The 19848-nt window shown below is 37.5% G+C and overlaps 1 protein-coding gene across 2 annotated transcripts in view; it reads left to right on the top strand.

Moving 5' to 3' along the window:
• The window catches only part of NIPSNAP2 (nipsnap homolog 2), a 32270-nt gene that overhangs the window by 348 nt on the left and 12074 nt on the right, over positions 1–19848 (top strand). The window contains exons 2-7 of one of the 2 annotated variants that reach the window (XM_006918501.3): positions 6493–6639; positions 6722–6767; positions 9684–9778; positions 10104–10174; positions 10992–11132; positions 12039–12070. In XM_006918501.3, the coding sequence (XP_006918563.1) occupies positions 6493–6639; positions 6722–6767; positions 9684–9778; positions 10104–10174; positions 10992–11132; positions 12039–12070 (532 nt within the window). The remainder of the gene's footprint in view (positions 1–6492; positions 6640–6721; positions 6768–9683; positions 9779–10103; positions 10175–10991; positions 11133–12038; positions 12071–19848) is intronic. The other variant, XM_006918502.3, reaches the window with a different exon arrangement.

A 19848-nucleotide genomic window follows, 5' to 3' on the forward strand; every position in this document is an offset into this window, starting at 1 on the left:
AAGGTCACAGCAGGGACGGCGCCTGGCGCCGAGGCCACGTCCGCCGGCCGTGCCGCTCCGGCCTGCGGGTCCTTGCCCCGGCACGACCCGAGCCGTGGCCAAGCGGCAGCCGCGCGACCGAGACTGCAGGCCCTGCCGGGCTTCCTGAGAAAGCTGCTTGCACGCGCAAAACGCCGGTGTCTGCATCAGCAAACGGCAGCAGAGGCATTTCATAATATCCTCTTAGGTCGTTGTGAGGAAGAAAACGCATCATCCGGGATGAGCTCTCACTGAAGAGGGTCGGAGGGTAGCGAGGAGGTCTCAGTACTAGGAATAGCGTTTGACTTTAAAAGTAGGTAGTGAATGAAAAAGTATTTAAAATTACCTGCACTAAGTAGGCGTTGGGTTCATGTTTAACTTTTTTTTTCTAACTTCATTGAGTTAAATGTTCAGTTTTCTGAATTCATCACTTTGACATATGTCCTTTCCACGTTCAAAAAAAAAAAAAAAAACGAAGCCCATACTAACGCGGATATTTGCTTTCTCGTTTTCTTTACACCGGGTTTAAATGTTATTTTTTTGTTTGTTTTAAATTAATAATGAGCCTCTAGAAAATATAGTTGGCACTTGAAAATGAAAAAGTGAAGAGACTACCTGTTAAACTCTTACTATGGGCCAAGGAGCTTTATATAATACGACTTATTTCATTAAATCCTAGTATCAATCTTAAGAAGTAAGCAATGGGATCTACATTTCAAAGATAAGATGGAACTTCAAAGAATGTGAGACACATAGCTAGAAAAGGCATTTGAACCCAGGTTTGTCAGGCTTCAGGCCCAGTGCTCAACTAGTATTTCCAAATTTGATGTTTATTGTTTCCAAGTTGATCAATCAACCTCCTTTTATTTTTATTATTATTGAGCATCTACCGTGCACCTTATTTTTTTCACGTAAGTGATATGAGCCCATGAAATTCATATTTTCTTTCAGCTGAGACTGAAGGTATTCACCTCACATGTTTACCTAAAGTGTCCAAGGTCACAAAGCTAGGAAACTGGAGAATTGGACCAGTACCCTGACCTCCTGCTGTGGTTAGATGCTCTTGACCCTGGAGTCCTTATCTCTGTCTTGTTGGCTCTTTGATTACTCTCTCAGGTCCCCTGTACCTTTTGACTACTCTTTCCTGGGCTCTAGTCTGCCTTAACAGTAGGTGTTCTTTAGAACTCAGTCTAGACCCAGTTAATTATCTGATTCTATCAAATATTGAATATATATGATGTCTTTGGAACTGAGCATAATAGCCATGGTCACTATCTCCAGAAAGCCATGGCAGAGTTAAAAACCCATATAGATTTATAGATTGAAGTAGGTACTGCAAGAGAAAATCAGGGAACCTACTAAATGGCATTGTGGAATGCCTCTCCAGGAAGGTGATGTTAAGCTGAGACGTGAAGGGACAGACGGTGTGCGTGACAGCCCTGAAGGGAAGGAATCAGGCACGCTGGGAAACTCCAGAAAAGTGTAGGAAGCTAGAGCACAGGGGTGAACAGAAGACTGGCTAGAGGATAGGTGGCAAGAAGCAGGAGCTACATAATTCCAAGCCTCGTAAGCCATCTTAGCTTGGATTTTGTTCTGGGAGCCATGGAAAACATTTAAAGATATAAATTCTAGTGTGGCATCATCTGACATACGTTTTTAAAAGCTCAGTCTGACTTTGGAAAGGAGATAGAATTAAGGATAATGGCCAACTGGACAGATAGATACTCTTGAGTCTATTGTTCCATAGATATAGGAGTGCCCACCATATGCCAGGTGCTGTTGGAAACAGTGAATAAGGCACATAAGGTCCTCTCTTTTGGGAGCTTGCTAGTAATTCAGAGAAGGAGAAACAGATGTGGGGTGGATGGAACAGTTTTGAACCAGGTAAAGTTTGAGATGGCTGTGAGCTATTCAAATGGAAAGGCCACGTAGGCGGTTGACCTTAACCTTTGTGACTCCTCAAAGATGTCTGTGCTGCAGGTAACGTTTGGGTGTTGTCAGCATGTAGAAATGCAAAACATTGAAAATGTTGATGGATACGTGGGTTTCAGTATACTGTTTTGTATTTGATTGAAATTTTTCATAAAATATTTTTTAAAACCGTAGGAATGAATGAGATTGCTTGAGGAGAGAGTGTGGATAGAGAAGGGGCTGAGAAACAGACCCTGGCATATGTCAACATTTACAGGCTGGATATAGGAAAAGAAGCCAGCAAGGGCGATGGAAAGAGCAGCCAATGAGGTCGTTGTTATATGAGTGCCCAGGGAGAAGTATTTCAAGGAGGAGTGGTCCACTGTGCCAGATGCTGCTAAAAGGTTAAGATAACAAAAGAAAACTAGATTTGCCAACATACATACCCCTTGTGGATGACCTTGCAAGAGTGATTTTAGAGGGAAAGGAGGAAGTCTTCCTTGGAGACTTATTTGCCAGCACTTCTTACTTAGCTCTGTCGGTGCCACACCTGGAGTTCCAGCTACTTAGTGGACATTGTGCTAGTGTCCCACAGGTGCTTGAGATGCTTATGTACTCAGAATTTAATGCATCTTCCTCCTACAAAGCCTGCTTGCTCCTCCTGGGTTCTCTCTCCCCAGTAATAGAACATCTTTCACTTAGTGGCTCAGGCCAGAAACCAAAGGTCTTTCCCAAGCCCATCTCCTCTTGCTACTTCCCATCTACTTCCAGCACTTCTTCACTCTGCCTTCTGTGTCACCACTCCCCTAGCTTAACTCTCTTCCCTCTGCTTTCTCTGTTGCCACTTCCCTAGCTCAACTCTTGGCATCATGCTCCCTGCCTTATTGCTGTAAGTCCATCCTACATATCACTACCAGGCTGCTCTTTACACCTAGAATTTTTTTTGAAAACTTGCTAGCATTTCACCATTTACAAGGTAAAGTCCACTTGATAGGCATGGTACACAAAAGCTTGACTACCTTGCCCTCCTCTTTACCTTTCTCACCGTCCTCCCATACCCTATTCTGCCTTACTGAACTCAGCTGTTCCAAAAATATATCATACACTTTCATGGACATGTTGTTTCCTTTGACTGGAGTTATTGCCCGCCTTGTTTACCTTTTTTGTCCTCTTAAGACAGATCCAGAATGTCTCCACTGGAGTCCCTCTCACTCCTTGCAGGCCAAGCTAATGGTTCATTCCCTTGAGCTCCCACTACGTGTGTGTGTGTGTGTGTGTGTGTGTGTGTGTGTGTGTGTGTATGTTTGTATGTGTGTGTAAGTCCACAGTACCCGTGATCACTTTGGCTGTTTACTAATAGGTTTTTCCCATGAGACTGAACAGGCTAGGCATCTGGTTCATCTTTATATCCAGAGATCCTGGCACATAATGCGTGTTCTATTTAAAGTCTAGTGCTTTGTAGAATGTGCTGTTCCCCACCCCACACTCTGTAAAGTGTCACACAACATATATATATGATCTTAGAAACACAGTCAACTATGTTTGTCACTGTCATTAAAGAACTCCAGCCCAGCCTGGATCTTATACCCTGACAGCTGATGGCATTGCTCCTTCTACCTGCTTCCATGATTCAGCTTTGGTTACCTGACACTCTAAAAATTTCAGAGTTTGACAGTCAGTTGGAGTTAGCTGGCCAGACTGTCTTTAATTTGTCAAGACAGTTGCTGCCTAAGTTTACAAGCAAATACCACTCAGGTTCTTGTATGTGTCCTGTGATATTGACTGTTTCTTAGGCTTATCTTTAGTTTACAAAACATTTCCATGTCCCTGACCTCATTTACCCTTTCTAAAGTATATCCCTTTGGTATTAAAATCTGGAACGAATGCTCAGTTAAGATTTGTATTTGGGGAGGGGGCATTCCTTAATTAGTAAAAATATTTTGTATTTCATAGGTCTAAGCTCATATTTTTATTTTGCTACTTCTTATCTTAGGTCAGTCTTTAAAATTCGATAATACCTACATTGCTAGATTGTTCTGAGGACTAAATGAGATAACATAGACAAACTACCTAGTCTGGTGCCTAACAGGAAGTATGTACTTATTAACTTGTAATCCCCTTAAGTTCTAAAGAGGAGGAGAAAATTTACTTTGGAATTTTTTTCCCCTCCAGATTTAGTCTGCCAATAATTGTTTATTATGTTCTCTTATTTTATAAAGTTTTAAATGCCATAGAAATTAAATATCAATATATGTACATATCCTTGTGTATGCATTTCTGGAAGGCTACAAAGTCTCATGAATAAATCTTAAAACTTTCTACTTTGTATATCACTAATTTTATATACTTGCCATTTTGCTTCATGCAAATATCCCAAAATGTGATGTATGTAAACAAAACACTTTAAACAAATTGACAGAATGTTTTTATTTGTATTGAAATAAATTTTACCATGATTCATTTGGAGAATTGCCTTCTTCAGAATGAGTTTATTTACACAATCAAAGAGTGAATTGAAAACAGAAACAAATTCCATATGATTTTGGTTTTTGCTAAAGGGCCAATAGCTTTTATATGTAATTTCTTTTAATTTTAAAAGTTCGTTTTATTGAAAAAGTAGTTTTAAAACTTAATTTTTTAACTCCCTCCCTCTCAGGGATACCACCATTAACAGTTTCTTAATTCTATGAAATTTAAACATATAGTAAAGGCAAAACAGAAGAATTTCCACCTTCTTTTTACAAATACCATTTAAGATTATACATTTTTCTCCTATGCACTTAGATGAGAAAATTGCATGACTGGTATCTTATTTTGCTTGTTTACTATGAGCATGCTGCTTTTCAATCTTAGAAGGGTTTGAAAAAAATACTTTCATATTTCTTGATCATTATAGAAAACATTGTTTATATGTTTTATTTTGTAAAACATGTTTCGAAAGCCTTTTTATCTGGTTTCTAGCTATTTGTAATAATACCCTATGAATTAGTTTTAAATTAAAAGAACCTTTTATGGAGAGAAAATTGCCTGTAATGTTTGTTCATTAAAGCAACAAGTCAGTTTTTTTAAGCAAAAAATAAAAAGGCTGCCATCATCACTATCAGCAGTTCACTTTGTGTGTGAATTTATGATACTGCTCTGTGTTCCCTTTTTCCACATAATTTCAGAGTTATGTGCACGTAGATCTGCCTCATTCTTTTAAATGACTACATTCTGTTCTGATTTGGGATATTCACCAATTCATTTAGCCAGTCCCGTTAACGAATATTGAAATGCCTGTACCAGGAACAAACTGGAAACAAGGCAGTAATGAATGTTCTTGTACATTCACCTTTGTGCACTTGTTTAAATATAGCTGCCTGTAGGACATAACTGCAGGTGCAGTTATTGGGCCAAAAGGCCTACACAGTTTTAATTTTGATATAGATAATGCCACACTGCCCGTTAGGGATGTTATACAAATTTGTAATCCCTCTCGCAAGCATATGGAAGTATGCACTTAAAAATAAACTCATAGATACAGACGACAGAATGGTAGTTACCAGAGGGGATAGGAAGGTAGGAAGAGGGTGAAGTGGTAAAGGGGGTCAAATATGTGGTAACAAAACGAAACTAGATTTGGGGTGATGAGCACAGAGTAGCATACGCACAAATCAAAAAAGGAAAAAAAAACTTTTTTTAAAGAAAAAGGAAAAACCGGAATGGAGTACACTGATGTTGAATTATAATCTTTTACACCTGAAATTTATATGTTATTAACTGTTACCCTCAATAAATTTAATTTTTAAAAAAAGTTTGTGGTTAAAGTATAGTTTATTCTGTCAAATTTATCCTCACTTTCTGACAGCATATATATAGTGGAAATTGTTATAAGATGAAAATTAGCAAATTTATGTGTTAATGAAGTTTATATTCTTAGGTTTTTGTGAGTTAAAAATCTTGATTCAAAGGTTAACTTAGGGGTAAAATTTTTTTAAAAAATTTATTTAATTTCCTTGTATATTTTCACATTTTTTTATTCTGGTAAAGTATAGGTAACATAAAATTTGCAGTTTTAATCATTTTTAAGTGTACAGTTTAGTAATGGCGTTAATACATTCACATTATTATATAACCATCACCATGGTTTATCTAGAAACTTTTCATCTTCCCAGTGTGAAACTGTACCCTTTCTCCCCTCCCCTCAGCCCCTGCAAGCACCTTACTATCTTTCTCTATGAATTTGGCTACTCGAGGTTTCCAAAGTATATATTCTTTTTCTATGTCAAAATTGTTTTGCTGGAGGGAAAAACACATTGCGGAAATTGCAACAGTAAACATGAGAACCCTGTTAGGAGAACCACAAGTTACTTCTTTTACACTTTGCTCCTGCTATTTTTGAGTACATAGTGGAAAACAGACATTTTGTGGTATCCCAGATTCTAGAACAGTACCTAGAATGGGTGCTCAAAGCATGTTTGCTGAATGGATTAATGAATTTATGAAAACAGTATACTATGTGACAGTACCTACAGACACTGAAATCTTTGTACCTCTGATGAGACTCAAATTTTTGTGTGTTATACTATAGGAGATTGACGTCTTCCAATAACAGACCTCGAGAAGACAGCTGGTTAAAATCCTTATTTGTCCGGAAAGTTGATCCAAGAAAAGATGCTCACTCTAATCTCCTAGCCAAAAAGGAAACAAGCAGTCTATACAAATTACAGTGTGAGTGATAGGTCTACTATCTTCATAGTTGACTTTTTTTCCTTTGTTCATAAGTTTATCGTTGAATTTTCTTTTGTTTCAGTTCACAATGTTAAACCGGAATGCCTAGACGCATACAACAAAATTTGGTGTGTATACCAAACTATCCTTTACTTGGGGAGAAATAATGATTTTAATATTTGTTGGTTTAGGTAACACTTGATAACAGAGTGATATCTTTGTTCCCTTTTCTTAAAGCTGAATGTTCAGAGGCTCTTACATTGAGCTCTAATGTGGGATTACCAAGGAGGGCATTTTGATTTTAAGCACTCATACAGCTAAGTCATCATATAAACTGTCAAACTTTAGAATTGTACTGGACCCTTAAGTTTGGAAGGAACATTGTAAGGCTGTCTAGTCCATCAGCTCATCCAGTGCTTGAATCCTTTCTGCAGACCTTCCTGACAGTTGATACTTAAATACATTCGCATAGTCCAACTCTGGACAGGTTTGAGTGTTAGGATTAAAACTCGTGTCCCTAGACCCTCCACTGTTTCCAGTTTTACTTCTAAGTTAAGCTGCTACTTGAAAGTCCTGTGTGTATTTGAATGTAGCTGTCATTTCTTCCCAAATCTTCCATTCACCAAGATTCATGTCTCTTTGGCAGATTTTCTTGATTTGAGATCAGTTACTCTTACAGAATTTGTAAACTTTAAGACTAAAGAGAAAATTAAGTGTATCAGTTTTTAATTAATAGAAATACTATTTTAATGATCAATTCTGAGCAAATATAATTAAAAGGCATTTTTTACCTTTAATATCTGCTCCTTTCATGAAAAAAAGCAAATGATTTTGTCACCAGAATGCACATGATTTTCAGAAGCAAAAATCTGTTTAATTTTTGGAGGTGGTTCGTGAAATGTAACAACATAGAATTTCCTACTGCAGCACAGTTCTCTTTATTAAAAAATGCCTGAAAACAAAGCAGATGCTGATTTCTAAATCTTTTCTTGTAAAATGAAATTAGTTCTCTATGCTGATGTTTCCCTGGATTATCTCTCCTGCCCTGTTTTTATTACTTCATCTTCTGTCTCAGATTTCAGTCTATTTTTATTTCTGTTTGGATGTCTTGCTCCCCCTTCAGACTCAACAGATAGAATCACCTCATTCTTCCAGCTTCCCTGTTATTTACCATGGTTTTATTTAACCCTTTCCTTAGTTCCTTGTGATTAGTTACTAAGGGTTGTGCATTCTTCACTTGACACATATTTTGGTTTTCTTTGCTTGCTTCCTTCTCCATCTCCCTTTCTCAGCCTCTTCAGCCCCATTTCTAAGTAGCCTCCTTTCTGACTCCTTCCTGGGCTCATAGCTATACCTATCCTTCCACCCCACCTCGCAATCCATTAAGTTTGCTAAATTGATCTAATCGAGCTCCATCTTCTCCATCATGTTTTTTCTTTTTAGTGTCCTCTGAAACTTTGAGCAACTCCCTGTTTGTAGTACATAAAGACTTAACTCCTGCCTGGTTTTTATGGGTCCCAATAACAAGGTTCTCCCCAACCCATCCACTCTGGGTACAGGTACTACCTACCTTACAACCTCCATTCATATAAGGCCAGGACTTCTGAGAGCAGGTGTAGGACCCCAACAAAGAGGACTGGCTACAAATCTATATATGAATTTGTATTTGTGAATAAACTATGCCCTGTTGTCAGGCCTTGGCCCCTTCCTGGACCCCACCTGGGTCATTTGTGCAGGCTTTCTTTTTCCACATTGGCTCCAATTCAGGGTTGTTTACTCCTTGCTTATTTCATATGACAAAAGGAAGCCCATTTCTATTTCTCTAACATTATGCTTTCCCCACCCCCGATTTCCATTAATTCCCTATTAGTTCTGAACATAAGTCTTTATGATCCAGTACAATGGCCACACCATGTGTATTTGTTGAAGGGTGGCATTTACTTTTATGGGTTTTTAGTTAGACATAAGACCAATCTGAATTTTTCTCTATTAACGATTGATATACACCCAGTCCTGGTGCCCCAGCATCTGGTGGTGATCACTAGCTTAATACTGCTCATTGTCAGCAAATAATTTGAACAGGTTCTATTTCTGATCCTTGATTTCCTTTTGCATCCATTGTTGAGTCTGTATTATACTTTTTCATCATTTTTCTATTCAAAAAGTATGCAGGCTTTAGCTTTTCATATGGCATAGTTATGTCTCTTCCCTTTGCTTTTCCCTGTAAATTAGAATCTGTAATACAGGAAAGTTTCCATGGAATCAAGCTCTGGCACCTATGTTAAATTAAATCTGACCTGTCATGGCTTTGCCTCTACTTTTGTACAATAAATGATAATGAACTGGGTGGTATGTTCAACGTGGCATTATGTGATACCTCTCAAATCCCCTCAGTTGGTTAAATTGAATGGAACCTAATTTATGCCTATGTTGTTTCTTTAATTTGGAGTCTTCAGTCATGTTGATGCCCTTTGTAACTATTGGAGTTGGGATTGCTTCCAAACTGTTGTGTTTTAGCTGTCTTCTTCCTCCTTACTTAAGCCAACTTGTTCTCTGCTGGTTACCTCTGTCTGATTGTGCCACTTCTCTTTTCTTCCCTTTCTTATTTTTTTTCATATTCTTTTTCTGCTAGTCCCATTTCCCTCATTCTTCCTATCTTTGAAAACAGCATAACTTAGCTTTTATAAACCTCATCACTCCTAAGTACTTCTTTTCTTTCTGGAATGGCAAATAGTAGACTCGTTCTTGGAATCTTGGAAGCTTTGGCTCTTCCTTATCATTTTCATCACTATATTTGAGTTGCTTATGAATGTTCTGTATAGTTGGGAGTATCAGAAACCTAAGCTTCTGATAAGTGGGATATCAAAGTAGAACAGAATTCAGCTAAAAGGTTAATTCTGCATGTCATTTTATCATAAATGTATTCTGAGATCAGTTGTAAGAACACAAAGTAGATGGCCTTTTTCCTGTTATTGCTCATGTGTTGTCCACCTGGTATAATTTTTTTGGTTGGTTAATTAGTGTTGCTATTTCTTCTCTTTAAGTCAAGAGGTGTTACCAAAGATTCATGAAGATAAACATTACCCTTGTACTTTGGTGGGGACTTGGAACACGTGGTATGGCGAGCAGGATCAAGCTGGTAGGAAGCAGAAGTCTTTGACATAAACACTTGTTCCTTTACCCTTTTCTGTAACAATTTAAATGATATTTAATTATTGTTTTTATAATCAAAGATTTTCAAGTTTCAGTCTAGTGTTATGGTTAATTTTTCCAGTAATTCATTGCAAAAACTACTTTTTTGTTGTTTTTAATGTTTGAATCCTTTATTGAAACTTTATAGTGTAACTCATAGGCCAACACATTACAGTTTTTTACTATGTTAACATTATACATATCTAGAATATTTTCAAGGTAAGAATATCATGAAACTCTAAATATATGTTATCTTTTAAAATATATTCTAGTCCACCTCTGGAGGTATGAAGGAGGCTATCCCGCCCTCACGGAGGTCATGAGTAAACTCAGAGAAAATCAGGTAATGATTTTGAAAAATGTTTACTTATTTACTCTAATGATATAGTAGATGTTAGTACAGATGACTATTAAATGACTATTCTGTTATCAGTTTCTTTTTAACATTAGTAAACTGTTAGTTTTTTGTAGTAAAAATTTTATTATTTGGACTCTTGAAGTTGTATTCAAGTGTAAAGTAACCAGTTGTGATACTATGAAAATAACTGTTCTTATTGTAAAAGGCAGTTGTACTTTGAAACTGATAAGCTGGTACTTTGAAATTGGTAAGTCAGCATGGTAGACACAATCAGCCCAGGGTTAGCTAACACATATCACCTTCAGGAACTGCCAACCACATACTCTTTACCTTGGGCTGACTTTGCTATCCTCCCCCTCCTTTTCACTAGTAGGTGCACATTAGCGGAGAGAAATTTAACAGCCATACATTATTAGGAAACAAAATCTTTTATATAACTTCCCAGTCAAATATAAATGGCTTTTCGATTATTTGATATTTTGTAGTCTCCACCTCTATTACGCTGACACTGCTGGAAAAACTGAAAAAGTAAGAAATTAAATTTGTTTATATTGTCACTGAAAAAATAAGGATGACCATGTAGTTTGTCTACCTGGACACTTGAGAGTGAAAGGGAATGCAAACAGTCATGTCAGTTTGACAAGAAGTAACCTGGGATTGTCTCAGGCCAACGAGGCCTTATTTATAATAGTATTCTATTATAGGAAGAACATAAATATTCCAAGTAGGAACATAAATATTACTAAAGTGGGCGTATGTATAAATATTAGAAGATTTCACGAGCACATTTTTTCACTCAAAGGAATTTGTGCAATTCCGGAAGTCAAGAAGCAACATGCTTCTCTCCAGGAAGAATCAGCTGTTATTAGAATTTAGTTTCTGGAATGAACCTGTTCCACGGTCAGGACCTAATATATATGAACTCAGATCTTACCAACTCCGAGTAAGTACTGAAATATGAGTTAACTGTCTCTCATTCTTTTGTGAAGAAGCATGAGCTCCCCTTAATGATGACAAAAAAAGTTGAGTGTATATTCTGTAATATTTCTTTGGCATTATATTTTGATTGACTTATTTTCTCCTCTGTGGTCCTCCTCTTATTTTCTCTTTTTATCTTCTTTTTAATTTCACATTCCTCTTCTGCTAAGCTCTTTCATATTTTATAATCTTATACATAATATTTATTATTCGACATTTTTCCATGTAGTATTTCTGTTTTTAAGAGGAAAGACCTAAAATGCAGGACTACGTACAATATATAGCATCTGTTATAACTGAATTAGAACAACTAATAAATGTGCAACTCTTGAATAAATTGTACAGCACTGTAAGATTAAAAGGGAATAAATAATATTTTCTAAGACTTTCCAGATGTTTACCCACTAGTGACCACTAGAAAGAAAGTCCCAGATAGCAACATTATTAAAAGGAACACATATCAGTAGATCTTAGTGGTTTACACTCACCGTTAATCCTGGAAGAAGGAAAGTGATGTTCTTACTAAGTTTACTTAAATTGAATTGTTTAATTCCACAATAAAATCTGAATGGGTACCAGTAGTTAATTCATGACTTAAGTATATCTCGGGGGTGGGAGTACCTGTGGTTGTGATAACTATAACTGGATTATTACTATATATGTTGTCTTCTTATATGAAGCCAAAGAATATTACTCCCACTATGGGATTGGTATGAACACAGTGAATAATTTTTTATAACATTTTTTATTTGTTACATCTCACATTATTGAAAGTTAATTTTTAAATTAGTTTTGTCATTTGATATTTTTACACTGCTATTCCATATTTCTTCACAAAAGAACTAACATCAAAATCCAAATCTCTTTTCAGCCAGGAACTATGATTGAATGGGGCAATTACTGGTGAGTATATTACCAAATGGTGAGTTTGTACGTAGTGTTAATAGATTATATTAGGCCATAGTGTTAATTGTAGGAATAAAATCTGGGGATAATGCCATGTTTGATACTAGACTGTTGTTTCGTTTGACATTTTTATTATGAAAATTTTCAAACATATACAAAACTAGAGAGAGAATACCATGGGTCCCCTGCCTTCTATACTCATTACTTAGCTTCAATAATTATCAACACATGGCCAATCTTGCTTAGGTCTAACTTCCTCAACCCAAATTATTGGGAAGTAAATCCCAGACAACATACCATTTCATCCATAAATATTTTGGTATATCTAAGAGATAAAGATGCTTTTCTTAAAGCATAACCCCAGTGTGCAAGGGATTATTTCATATTCTTCTTTGACATTATCGTTCTGAAATATTGCTTTTGTCACATAAATAGAACACTGCAATGATACAGTAGCTACTTTTTTTTCTTTTTAGTTTGAGTAGCAAAATACCTGTTTTTCCCCAAACTGATCTTTAAATTCAGTACAATCCCAATCAGAATTCCAGCAAGCTTTGGAAATGCAGAGGACCCAAAATAGGTAAAGCAAACTTGAAAAAGTAAGCACAAAGTTGGAGGGCTCATGCTTCTCATTTTCAGAACTGACTACAGCTAGAGTAATCAAGCTAGAGTAATCAAGATAGTAAGGTACTGGCATACAGATCAATAGAATAGAATTGAATTGCACACCTAAATGTAAGAACTAAATATAAAACTTTTAGAAGAAAACATAGAAGAAAATCTTGGTGACTTGAGTTAGGCCAAGAGTTTTTAGATATAACACCAAAATCACAACCCACAAAAGAAAATAACTGATAAAATAGAATTTCTCAAAATTGAAAACTTGTAATTCTGGATTTATATACATAAGAACTCAAACCAGCATCTCAGAAAAATATTCCCCTACTTAACGTTCATTGCGACATTATTCATAGTAGCCAAGAGGTAGAAGCAATGCAAATGTCTATCGACAGATGAATGAAGAAAATGTAGTAAAGATAGACTGGTCAAGATGGCATAGAAGATAGAGGCTATACACACCTCCTCTTGGGACCACACCAAAATGGTAACAAAACTGCAGAGCAGCCAGCATGCAGAGTTGCCTGAGGTATGGCTGAACAGAAGCCCTACAACTAGTAACAAAAATAACAGGACACCTCAGTCCAGTAGGAGGAGCGGAGACGCAAAATGCCCTGGTCCCACAACCGCATGTGGCAGTCGAGAATCAGGAGGGTTATCTTGACTGCAGATCCCCCTATCCGACCTAAGGAACGAGGGGTCCTGGCCCCACACAGGGCTCCTTAGCCCAGGGTTTCAGCATTGAGAAGTCCCCACAACCTCTGGCTATGAGAACCAGCAGAAGTTGTGGCTGAGTGAGATGGAGGGCTGCAGGAGTCACAGACATTCCTCTTAAAGGGCCCATGCCTGGACTTACTGACAGACTTACTTGCTCTGAGCTCCAGCACTGGGGCAGCTGCTCGAGGAGCACCAGGGACACAAGGGAGACACTGAGTTGTCAGGCTCCAGGGCGAGGGCTGGAGAGGCAGCTTTCTCCCAGACAGAAGTGCTGGTAGTATCCATTGTAAATATGTTGAGCTGTCCCCATTCCCAGTGTGTGGATGCCACTGCACCATAGCTGAGTCGCCATCAAACTAACATAGGTCACTCTGCCCAGGTGATTCCACGAGACTATGCCTCTCCACCTTGTGGGCCCACCCAAGCCACTTCCAGTGGTTTATTACATACAAATGGCCTGTCTTGGCTCTTTCTGTGAGCTTTCCAAAAATTTCTCAAAAGCTCACAAACCCCAAAGAAGCAGCATCTGGCTTCAACGTTTTCTATTCCTCCTGCTGAGCATCCCAAAGCCCCACACTTGAAGCAGCCGGCTTCTGTTTTTGGTTTGGCCTCTTGAGGCACCTAGGAGCACAGCATGGGTGGCAGCCATCTGTGGATTGCTTGGTGACTCTTACCAGGTGGCACCCGGAAGTACACAGGCTGTGGCTGAACTTGGCCTTCAGCTGGACTCCTACCAGGACTGTGCCACTGGGCCCCATAGGACACCTATAAAAGTCATTCTACTATGGGAGACTTGGGAACCCTACCTAATACATAGAAGCAGACACAGGGAAGCAGCCAAAATGGGTAGACAAACATGTCCCACGTGAAAGAACAGAACAAAGCTCCAGAAAAATAATTCACAAAAAGGGAGACAAACAATCTAACAGATGCACAGTTCAGAGAGATAGGAAACATAAAAACGGAGATGGAAAACATTATCAGGAAATAGTCAGAAATGAAGAATACAATATCTGAGATGAGTACATTAGAGGCAATCAATAGAGTGAATAAAGCAGAGATATAGAGGATGGGGTAGTGGAGGACACCCAATTAGAACAGCAACAAGAAAAAAGAATCCAAAAAAATGCAAATGCCTTAAGGAGCCTCTGGGACAACATCAAATGTATCGTAGGGGTACCAGAAGGGTAAGAGAGAGCAAATAATTGAAAACCTAGTTCAAGAAATAATCATGGAAAACTTCCCTAACCTGGTGAAGGAAATTGACAACCCCAGGAAGCTCAGAGAGTCCTAAACAAGATGAACCCAAAGAGGCCCACACCAACATACATCATGATTAAAATGCCAATGGTTAAATACAAAAACAGAATCTTGAAAGCAGCACAAGATAAACAATTAGTTACCGACAAGGGAACACTCATAAAACTGGCAGCCAATTTCTCAACAGAAACTTTACAGGTCAGAAAGATTTGACACAAAATATTCAAAGTGATGAAAACCCAGGACTTACAACCAAGATTATGCTACCCAGCAAAGCTCTCATTTAGAATCAAAGGAAAGAGAAAGCTTCCAAGACAAGAAAAATCTGAAGGCGTTCACCACCAAGCCAGTATTACAGGAAATGTTGGAGGGACTTCTTTAAATGGAAAAAAGTATGTATCAAAAATATGAATAAAGAATGGCAATAACTACATATTTATCATCAAATACTTCAAATGAAAAAATTAAATGCTCCAATCAAAACAGGGTAGCTGAATGGATAAACAAGACACTTACACAGGCTGCCTACAGGAGACTCACTTCAAATTAAAAGACACACACAGACTGAAAGTAAAAGGATGGAAAAAGACTTTTCATGAGGACATAGAGGGTATTGTGCTGAGTGGAGTAAGTTAGGTAAAGTCAAATGCCATATGAATTCACATACATGTAGATTCTAAAGAACAAAATAAAAAACTCATAGAGAACATTTGGAGGGTTAGTAGATGGGAGGGGAGTTGAGGCATGAAAAAGGGGAAAGGGATTAAGAAGTACAAATTTATACAAAATAGTCATGGAAATATAAAGTATAGCATAAGGAATATAGCCAGTAATATTGTAATAACTATGGTGTTAGGGGTACTAGTTTTATTAGGGAGATCACTGTGTGTGTTATTATAGATGTCTAATCACTATGTTGTACACCTGAAACTAAAATAATATTTATGCCAACCATAATAAATAAAAATTTCAAAATGTATAAAAAAAATTTTTTAAAGAAAATGTAAATATACGTAATGGAATATTATGCAGCCTTCAAAATGAGGGAACCTCTAAGAGGGAAGGAAAAAATTGCGTAGATGATAGAGGCTTTGTTCATCCCTCTTGTGACCAAATCAAAGTTGTGACAGAAACACAGAGCAAACAGCAAGGAAAATTCCCTGGGATCTAGATCAACAGAAGAGCTATAACTAGGGAGAGAAATAATTAATCAACTTGCAGTGGTAGAAAGTAGAACGGGGCAAAAACACGAGGCTGCCAGATCCCAAGCAGCTGAGTGGGACAGAAGCTGTGGCAGCAGGAGCTGGCAGTTGCAGACACCTCTTAAAGGGGCTGCGTCCAAAAGCAGACTTTCATGATGATGGACCTGTTCGCTCTGAGCACCAGCGCCAGTTGGCTCTGCGGAGGCACCAGGGACTTACGGGGGACACTGAGTTGTCAGAGTAAGGCCAGAGGTGAGGATCTTTCCTGGACAGAAGTGCCAGCGATATCCGTTGTTCCTCTGTTGAGCCCTCCCTCATCCTGGTGTGCAGACTCAGTGCCTCCATAGCTGAGATGTCATCAAACTGAATAATAGAGGTCGCTTCACCCAGAGGATTCCCTGAAATTCTGCCTCCCCTAACTCACAGTCATACCCAAGCCACATCCAGGTGTATCCTTGGCGAGTCAGGTGCTCCTTGCTGAGCTGGCCTTGGTTTCTGGTGTGGTTTCTTGAGGCAACTATAAGCACAGTATCTGTAGATTGTTTGCTGAATCTTAACAGGTGACCCTGGAGTGGCACAGGCGAGGGCTAAACTTGACCTGCAGCTGAACCCCTCTCAGGACTGTGCCAATGGACACCTACTACATAAAGCCATGCTAATAAGACTAGGAGACTTAAGATCTTTGCTAGTACATAGAAACAGACGTGGAAAGTCCATTAAAATGGGAAGACAAGCAGAAACCATGTGAGAGAACAGAACAGAGATCCAGGAATAATGGAGTCAAAACACTGGTTATAAAGATGCTCAATGAACTTAGGGGAGGTGTAGATGAATTCATTGAGAACTTTAACAAAGATATTAAAAAAAACAAAAATGGAAATTATAAAAGGGAACCAGTCAAATGAATAACACATCTGAGATAAAGGGTATAATAGATGGGGAAAAAAGAGTGGATGAAGAAGAGGTTTGAACCACTGATATAGAGGATGGGGAAGCCAAGAACACGTAATCAGAATGGCAAGAAAAAAGCTAAGACTAATAATAATTTAAGGATCCTATGGGACACTATTAAATGTAAAAACATTCGTGTCTTGGGGTACCTGAAGGAAAGCAAGACGTTGAAGAGCTATTTGAAGAAATAATGATGGAAGACTTCCCTTACCTGGTGAAGGATATAGACATACAACCCCAGGAAGCTCAGAGAGTCCCAAGAAAGAGGAATCCAAAGGCCCACACCAAGACACATCATAATTAAAATGCCAAAGATTAAATACAAAGAAAGGATATTAAAAGCAGCAAGAGAAAAGCAGTTACCTACAAGGGAGCACCCATAAGAATGGCAACTGATTTCTCAAAAGAAACTTTGCAGGACAGAAGGTCATGGCACAAAATATTCAAAGTGATGAAAACCCAGGATCTACAACCAAGAATATTTATCCAGCAAAGCTATCATTTAGAGTTAAAGGACAGACAAAGAGCTACTCAGACAAAAATAAGCTAAAGGAATTTATCACCACCAAGCCAGTATTACAGGAAATGTTGGAGGGACTTCTTTAAGAAGAAAAAACGTGTATCAATAACAGGAATAAAGAATGGTAATAACTACAATCTTATCAACAAGTACCTCAAATGGAAAAGATAGAATGGCTGAACAGATAAGAGAACAAGACCCCTACGTATACTGCCTATAAGAGTCTCACTCAGATTAAAAGATACACACAGACTAAAAGGAAGGGGATGGAAAAAGATATTACCTTGATGGACCTAGAGGGTATTGCACTGAATGAAATGGAAAGGATAGAGAAAGACAAATATTGCATGATTTCATGTACATGTAGAATCTAAAGAACAAAATCAACAACAACAAAAGCAGGAATAGACTCATAGATACAGAGAATATTTTGAGGGCTACTAGATGGAGGATTGGGGGGCAGAAAGAAAAGGCAAAGAGATTTAAGAGGTACAAATGGATAGCTGCAAAATAGACATGGAGATGTAGAGTGTAGCATGGGAAAGATGGTTGATAATGTAATATATAAGGGGCAGAAGGGTACTAGATTTAGTGGGGCAATCGCTTTGCAAGTTATGTGGATCTCTGATTACTAGGTTGTACTACTGAAAATGGTACTGTATGCCAACTATAATTGAAAAAATCTCATTGAATTGTACAATGTAAATACAAGCAACTAACTGTCTATTATATTTCTATAAAGCTGGGGGAAAAAAATAACTCCTTCCACATGCTACAGTATTAATGAACCGTGAGAACATTCTGCTAAGTGAAATAACCAGTCACAATGGACAAATACTTAATGGTTCTACTAATACAAATCATCTAAAATAGTCAAAATTACGGAAACAAAGTGAAAATGTGGTTGTCAGGGGCTAGGGAGAGGAGTTGGTTTGTAATGGGTATAAAGTTTCAGTTTTGCAAGATGAAAAGTTCTTGAGATCTTTCACACGACATGGTGAATATATTCAGCACTAATGAACTGTACAGTTGAAAACGATTAAGGTAAATTTAATGTTATGTGTTTTTTTACCACAATAAAAATAAAATTATAAGAATTTTTTTTAATGGGCAGAGGATTTGAATAGAAATTTCACCAAAAGAGATATATGAATACCTAATAAGCACATGAAAATGTGCTCAACATCCTTAGTTATTATGGAAATGCAAAGTAAAACCACAGTGAGATACTACTTCATACCCTATGATGGCTATAACTAAAAAGATAGATAATAACATGTTGAGAGGTCATGGATAAATTGGCACCCTTATACAGTGCTAGTAAGAATATAAACTGGTATAGCCACTTTGGAAAACAGTATGGCAATTCCTCAAAATATTGAACATGAAATTACTCTATAACCCAGGTCATGACTATGTACTCCTAGGTATATACCTAAGAAAATGGAAGCATACATCCATACAAACTTATGCACAGTGATCATAGTATTTTTCATAATAGCCAAAAAGTGGAAACAAACCAAACGCCTATCAACAAATGAATGGATAAAGAAATTTGGTGTATCTATATAATAGAATGCTATTAGCAATAAAAAGGGATGAACTGCTGATACACACATGTAGATGAACGTCAAAAACATGCTATATGAAAGAGTCCAATACAAAGGAGCACATATTCTCTGATTCCATTTGTATGAAATGTCCAGAAAAGGCAAATCTATAGAGTCAGAAAAGTTAGTGATTAACTAGTGTTAGGGGTGGGGGAAAAAAATGATTGCAGATGGACACAAGGCATCTTTTAGCACAGTTGGATTGTAGTGGTTGCACAAGTCTGTGTATTTACTTAAAAAGCATGAAATTGTACACTTAAGTGAATTTTATGACACATAAAATACACCTCAATAAATCTGCTAATGACCTCACTAAAGAAAATTTATACACAAATCCAAGGATGATTCAAAATTAGGAAATTGGTTAACATAACATAAGGCCAGAATTAGGGGCCCAACAAACATTCTCTGTATCCTTAACATGTCACTTCCATGCCTTTGTTAGAGCATTTATTGCACCCCAGCAGAATCTTCAATTTCTAGTTCCATCTACAAGGCCTCACACAACCTCGATAGTCAGTAAATGTTGAATGGATGGCAGAAACTAGTGGTTATGTAAAAATAAAAGGTTGTAGTTGCCAAAATTGTAAACAACCTGTATGCCTTAGCGGAAAAGATTATAGTATATTCATTCACGCGGTGGAATCTTATATAGTGGTTAAAGTAAACCAGATCTGTACCTGTTAATGGATAAATCTTGAAAACACCAAGTTGTGAAAGAGTTAAAAATCTGTACAACATGTCTTTTATATAAATTTTTTAAAAGAGGTACCAAAAGAGTTATATACAGAAGATATTTAACAAGAGCTATATAAAAATATAATTATTGTTCATGGGTACATACATATGAAGTAGAAATATAAAACCACGGACAGGAAGACTCTTGTCTTCAAAAGA

The sequence above is a fragment of the Pteropus alecto genome, unplaced genomic scaffold (assembly GCF_000325575.1).
Source record: "Pteropus alecto unplaced genomic scaffold, ASM32557v1 scaffold68, whole genome shotgun sequence".
Taxonomy (NCBI): domain Eukaryota; kingdom Metazoa; phylum Chordata; class Mammalia; order Chiroptera; family Pteropodidae; genus Pteropus; species Pteropus alecto.